Here is a 7306-nt window from a genome sequence, read left to right as displayed (position 1 = left end):
CGGGGGTCGGGTGATCCGGGCGATCCAAGGGGGGAGTAGACCAAACGGCATCTGATTTGAGAGATCTAGCTAGTTTCCAGTACGCCAGATGACTAGGCTTTATCTCACCCATCAGATCCCTGAACGAGTTCTCCCGAAATTCGGGAATTCGCTGCTTGGACTCGCGGCACAAGTCCTTCAGGATTTGACGGTTTTCGGGGGAAGGCCAGTTAGAGTAAGTCCTGATAGCACGATTTTTCCTAGTCACCAACTCTCTCAGCTCCCTAGGCAGAGGGCGGCGTTGGATGTCCTCGGCCGACACCTCCCTTGAGGCCTCGCTTTTTACAGCGTTGAGGTAGTTGGTGAAAAGGTCGATCGCTTCGTCTGTCTGTTGAGTTGTGGTAATGTTGTCGGGGATGGCTCTTAACAGGGGAGAATCTGTCTTTAGGAGACCACGCGCTACCTGATCCCAGTCCACAACTGTCCTGGTAGGAGGTGCATGATTAGGGTGCGGCCCGAGTCTCAAAAGGACCGGCCTGTGATCGGAGTTTAGTTCGTGTACCACTTCTATAGAACGCAGGGTTAACCCTACGTTCTTTAGGAGTGCTATGTCAAGTATGTCGGGTCGGTGTTCTACGTTATGGGGATAGTGAGTGGGTTCAAGGGGAGTGAGGAGATCGAAAGGGATGCTTTCGAGCAAGAGACGATTGAGTCGGATGCCGTTGGGGTTGGATGCCACGCATCCCCATTGAACATGCTTACTGTTTAGGTCTCCGGCCACGATGACCGAAGGACCTAAGGAGGCGAGCCTATCAAGGTCAGTCTGAAGTATGTCGCGTTGTGGTGAAAGGTAGGTTGACGCAATCGATATTGGGGGATGACCTTCCATCGATATGCGGCAGACCGACACTTCCATGTTAGTCAGTGGCGGGGGGTCGAGACTTATGCAATGTAAACTACTTTTATAGAAAATGCACGTGCCCCCAAGTGGCCTATCCACCCTATCGTTCCTAATCTGAGTGAACCCAGGGACTCGAAAACTTCTCATAAACGGTTTGAAGAATGTCTCCTGAAATAGTAAAATGTCTACGGAATGATCGCGCAGGAAGAGAGTCACCTCATCCTTCATTCGGCTCAGGCCATTGGCATTGTAGATGCCAATGGTAAGCGAACTGGGTTTAAGCTTAAGGGAACTATGATTCATATTGGTGTTGACCGTTCCGACTGCCGGACCTAGCGGCGATTATTTTGGACAGTGCGATGTCGATTAGCGCTTCGTATTCCCTTCGCTCCAGAGGAGAGAGGGCTCCGATGCGTGGATCGACACCTGAGTGGGGGCCTTGAGCAGGCCGGCCTGCTTGACTGGCGGGAGCACCCCGGACTGATCGGGGGTCCCTCTGGGACCAGGGCGCTGAAGGCGCCGGGCGGGGGGCTGCGGCCGCTGAGGGCGGCGGGGTCCTACGCGGAGTGCCTAACCCTACGGCCGGAGGGGCTTGTGGAGCTTGTGCGTAAGCGGACTGGAGAGTCACCTGTCTCGCTTCCTGCTTGCGCCCGCTTGGTTGCGTGGACTGCGGTTTGCCAGCGGTGTTTCTACGTTTTGGAGCGCAAAGTTGGCAGTATGCCCATGGGGGAGTTTACGCTCCAAACAGTTGCAGCACCGCCTGCCTTCCGGGTCCTTGCAACCCTTCGGACGTTTGCAGCCGCGAGACTCGTGGTCGCCAGCGCACTTGACGCACCGGGGGGCAGAGCGACAGCCACGCGCGCTGTGGCCGTACCTCTGGCAGTTGTGACACTGCGAGATGTAGTTCCTCTTGTTAGGAGGTTCTACCCTAACTGAAATTCCTACGCAGTGTTTTATGGCTTGAAGAGCCTTACGAGTGTCCGGGGTCGGATCAGTCTTCACCAATACGATATCATATTTGCCCCTAGTCTTATGATGGAGGCGGCAGACTTCCCTGACGATGACTCCTTGTTTTTGGAGGTCCGCTTTGACCTCGTCATCAGGGATGTCCCTGGGGACATTCCTGATGACGGCCCTATGGTCTTTCTCCTCGGGGAACTGTCGCCTGTTGAACTGCACGCTAAGTTCCTCTAGGAGTCTGGCCAGGGCGCGGTAGTTATCGGATCCCTGAACCCATATTTTGAGACCGTAATAAGGCTCGGTTTGGATTTCGGTGTGGTGCACCGGGATGCCCCGCTGTTGGAACATAGCCCTAACAGCGGTCCATCTGTGCACGTCCACCAGAACCAGGAAATCGAGCCTATTATGGCTGACCCCTGGTGCCGAAGACCCGCCGCCATTAGCCAGAGTGGCTTACGGGCCTGAGGGGCCGGCGCTGAGGGCGCCTTGGAGGCAGGAGTCGGCGGGGTCGCCGCATCTACTTCTGAGTCCGAAGACCCTCCGCCATTTGCCAGAGTGGCACTACGGGCCTGAGGGGCCTGCACAGAGGGTGCCGTGACGGAGGGAGTCCGAGGCGTCTTCGACGCCGGCGTCGAGTCCGCTGGAGACTTCGGCCGCGATCGTTTGCCCTTACGGCTGCGTTCCACCTTTTTCCACTCCTCCTTGTTGGTGTCAGTGTCGTCGTCCATGTCGTCGGTGGAGTAAATGAGGTCTAGGTTCTCCTGGTCCGTCAGTATGTGGGTAAAAGGAGAATGGGAGTAGCCGCGGTCGCGATCAGACGCCCGCTCTTCACGCGCTTTTGGCGAGCGAGAGCGGGATTTCCTTACGCTAGGAACCGCGGGGGAGCGGGCCTTATGGGCCGGAGGGGAGTCATAGACAGGCGCGGCTGCCTTTTTACGGGGCTTCCTACGGGCGCCCACGCTTGTGGGTGCGATGGCCTGAGGGGCCGGGGGCGGGGGGGCTGGTATGGCGGCCGTCGGCGCCGGCGGCGGCGGCGGTCCCATGATGGCCGGAGGGGCCGGGGCAGGCGTGGTGTCTGCCGGGGTGGCCAGAGGGGCCTGGCTGTGCGCAGCTTCGGATGGCGGCAATGAGGGGCGGATGGCCTTGCCTGGGCCGGCCACGACAACAGCCTTGTCGAGAGCCGCACGCAAGAGGTCGTTTTCTGACTTCAGGTTGCTTATCTCGACCGACTGGCGGTCGTGACTGGCCCGTAGCTCCTCCATTTGCTCCCGCAACGCCGCAATCTCGGCTGTCACCTCCATCCTAATGTGGTCGCCGCACGTACTTACAAACTAGGCCTACTAGGGTACCGGGCTGTGAATGTGAGTCTAGGGTCGTTGTCGGGTTGGTACGCACTTGTCCGCCGTGTCAGTCCACTAAATGTGTGCCTACACGAGGGGAGAGAATCGGACTGGGTTGAGGTTATTGGGCTTCGTGGTGGTATCCACCCCGTTCGTGGCTTCGTTTGGCACTGTTATAGTATCCACCACAAACGGCCACTGCGAGCGTGGTCTTTTCAACGGGCAGAGACACGCGGGTCTGACTTAAGAAAGTCTTAACTAACGGGTATCGGCCTATCGGCGTCAAGCCCACTCAGTTTTAACACTGAGCGACCACTACGAGCGTGGATTTCCAGAGGGGCTGAGACACACGGGTCAACTGGGGACTTAAGAAAGTCTGAGCTAACACACCCGGGGCTGTCCTTGTGATAATTTGCGATAAATTACCACGAGGGGGAGCAGAGAGCGAGCGAGACAGAGCAAGTCTGAGAGATCACCAAGCTATGACAACAATCAAGCAAGAGCGCACTGTGAGCACGACCTCACTCGACCGCTGCCGTAGCCGGAATGAGAGACGAGGCTCGGTTGGGCGGCCATATTTAAATGGTTGCGCACCGTGCCCCGCCCACTATGTCACGTGGGTGAGTTGTGCAGAGTCAGTTTTCATTTATTGGCCAATCAGCTTACGCTATTTTACAAAGTTAGGGAATAGGTAGTTTTTATTATAGGGACATTGATTCTTAATAATAAACATTGATTGGCTTATAACTATGCACAAAATATCAAAAAAAAACAAAAAAAATAGTAAAATAAAACAGTTATCACAATAATTTACACACATTTATCTCGTAAATTATATAGGGAGGCAGCAGTGGAGGAGATAAATTACAAGTGCGTACTTAGAATGCAAGAGATTTAATTAAAAGATTACATTTATATCTTAATCTAACGAGTTGTCCTAAGACCCGATGTTAGGTGTCAAAAAGGCCCGGAGTGAGCTTGCACTTCCGTTTTATTAACACGGTTGGGACGATTGCCCAATATCGATGATCCGCGGCGCGGCCGCGGGGTGGCTGCAACGTAACGTGCTGACGTGGGCGCATACGCAGGCGTGATGCAGTGCAGGTGACGCGACGCTGTGACGTATATCGATGACGTAGCCGTGCCGTGGTGCAGTGTGCGAGGTGCGTGCGTAACACCTCCCCTCTAAGTAGAGCAACTATTTGCTAGGTTTACTGCGAATGTTGCGGCTTTCTGTAGCTCTAATTCTTCTGGTTTATTTATGTTAATTTTTGTGGTAGCTCGATATCTCCGATATACTATAAAGGCTGTTGCGCTTGCTCCGAGTAGTATGATAAGGTATAAGGGTATTGTAGTATGGTAGAAACTTGGGGATAAGACTTCGTTAATTTCGATCGGTTTCTCCATGGACAGCTTTTGTTCAATAGCCTCGAGGTTCTTTAAGTTGATGGAGCTCATTTTCAGGATAGCGTTTGAATTTTCGTGTTTACTTTCCAGTGGTATTGACATTATTTTCAGTGGTTGGCCGCGAATCTTGTTGTTTATATTTATTATTGTGAAATGTGGAGACCTTATAGAGCAATGTTGTGGTATGGTCGCGACGTAGCTTCCTTTTAATATAATATGTTGTTCCTGTTGGCAGCTGGTTTTAATTTTGGTGGGAAGCGGGAAAGTTATGGCGTAATGTTGATCGTCCAGCTCTAGCAGAGCCTCCTTTGTCAGAGAGATAGGCGTGGTTACACACGTTTCATCTATCTCCTGAGAGTGAATGAGTTTCTGGATACAGTCTTGGTCAGTGCGTATTTGATGGCTGAGTTTTTGTTCGCAGATGTACCAGTCGCCAGATTTGGGGCATTCTGCCTCCGTGTACACATATTCTACAGAGTTGGTTGCTATGAAAGGATATGGAGGGATAAGGATTCGCCCGTTTTTATTTGGTAAAGGACATAACTTGTACAAATCGAATGAGCCTTGGTAAGTAATTGGTACCTTTAGGACAACTACTAAGTTATTCTTAGAAAAATAAGAACCTATATTAATAAAATTATAATATTCCCTTATATCTAAATCTAAAATTTGATCCTTTCCATAGATTTCGTGTAATGTTTTAATCATTTGTTTAAGTGCATTAACGCTTAAAATCGAGTGGTGCACGTTACTTAGTCTACTAAAAGCTAATATATTTTCTATGCGTAATAATTCTAAATACAAGTCATTGACGTTTTCATTAATAATGCTGAACAATTGCGTTAAGTGTGCATATTCTAATGATTGAATGGTGCTGTTTTTTCAAGTTCAATAGTCCATTATTTAAAGTTCGCTGATTGCTAGACAATGTAGATAAAATTTTGTTTTGTTCGAAATCCAATTTTTACATAAGCTTATGTGCTCATTAACTGTTTTGGATATTTTACCTTCATTATTTCTGAGCATTTTAATGGCGTGATCATACTTTATGGCATCATTATAATCTAAGTTACCGCTTATACTCTTTATGACTGAACCTAGTGGATTTATGAGCCCTCGACGTACCCTTTTGCTAGAAAAAGTACTCAACTGCGCCGAAGCCTTTTCAAGCTTAGAATACAAATATTTTATATGAAATTTAAAGAAATTAAAGGAATTGTTTGTTAAAGAATTACTTGCATTAGTAAGTTGGGCTCTGATTAGGTCAATGTTGTTTTGGAGGTTGTCAATGTCGATACTTTGTAAAAATGTGTGAAAATGAGATACAACTTTGGTGGGTCCCATTTTAAATGGTACGAGTCCGGGTCCATTTTCATAGCTTTCAAGTCGGATCTCTTGAGCTAGGGCCAGGTTGATGCAGGTCCACGTCAGTAGTAGGGGCCTGTAACAATTGAGATTTACTAACTTTTTTAAGTCGGGACTTTGGGACGGGGCCTCGTTTTTTTGAAGTGTATATATGAACAGGTAAGTTTTCTGTGACCTTGTCGTGCGTGTATCTAGGAGCTAGCTTTTGTCTGTCTGCTGTAGGGTTCCGTATATATATCTCTTGGTCGGGGGAATAGTCAATTGTCGGGTCTCTATTTCTATTTATTCTCTCCATGTTAGATTCTCGCTGGGTCAAAGAAGTATTATGTACAAGATCGTATACAGTTTTCATTTTATTTCGATGCTCGTTTATGTAGTTTTGTATTAATAGTTCCGTTGTGTCTATGTCGATCGGGTCTCGTGGGTCAAAATGTCCAGTAATTAAATCAAAGGGCCTACATTTTGTTAAACTATGTATTGAACTGTTGTATGCTAACAAAGCGTAAGGAATTAAATGTTTAGAATGTTGGTCCCGATTTTTCAATTTAAGTATCCTTAAATGTTCTAGGATAGTTGAGTGGAATCTTTCTAATAATCCATTCTCGTTTGGTGCGTTTGCTGCGATTTTATGGTGGTTTACTTTGTGAACTCTTACAAATTCGGCTAATAATTGGTTTGAGAACTCGGTGCCTTGGTCCGTTATCAAGGTTAAAGGTAACCCATGATGCGTACAATAGTTTAATAGAGCTTTCACTATACTAAGTGCTGTACCGTCTGGTAATCGATATGCCTGCGCATATTTAGTAAAAGAGTCTATTATTGTCAAGTATTTAGTATTTTCAACGGTCAAAGTGTCAGCATGTATGATTTCGAAAGGTTTACTTGCAGGCGGCACTACCTGGAATTGTGGATGAGTTGGATTACGTTCGTATTTTGCTTGTCCGCAAACAATACACTCATTTATGTACTTGGAAATGCTGTCGCGCATTTTTGGCCAGAAATATTTATGTGACAATGCTAAGTATGATTCATTTATACCACGGTGGTTTGTTTTGCCTTCGTGGTAATTCCGAATTTTTTCTTGTTGTCTTTCGTAACCGTTGATGTTTTCTATTTCTGATTTTACTAATATTAATTTCATGGATGAATTTTGAAAAGTTTTTTGAATTATAGGAACTATAGAATACATTTTTTCTATAGGTTGAACTAATATTGCGGTGCGGTATTTAGGATTAACATGCTTAGTAATTAAGTTGACTAATTCCTGTTCCAAATTTCCTTCGTAGACCTCAATATATGTTCTTAAATGTGTCTCGAATGGTTTTGTTACAGTATCAGATATACGTGATTTACG

At 47.8% G+C, this 7306-nt stretch overlaps 1 protein-coding gene across 1 annotated transcript; it reads right to left on the bottom strand.

Moving 5' to 3' along the window:
• Window positions 1-4238: 4238 nt before the first annotated feature.
• LOC134747489 (uncharacterized) lies at window positions 4239-5326 on the bottom strand. Its single transcript, XM_063682109.1, has one exon. The coding sequence runs from the start codon at window positions 5293-5295 to the stop codon at window positions 4366-4368; it is 930 nt and encodes a 309-aa protein (XP_063538179.1). The 5' UTR covers window positions 5296-5326; the 3' UTR covers window positions 4239-4365.
• Window positions 5327-7306: the final 1980 nt, after the last annotated feature.

This window comes from Cydia strobilella, chromosome 14 (genome assembly GCF_947568885.1).
Source record: "Cydia strobilella chromosome 14, ilCydStro3.1, whole genome shotgun sequence".
Lineage (NCBI taxonomy): Eukaryota > Metazoa > Arthropoda > Insecta > Lepidoptera > Tortricidae > Cydia > Cydia strobilella.
This window is presented reverse-complemented; position numbering and strand designations above follow the sequence as displayed.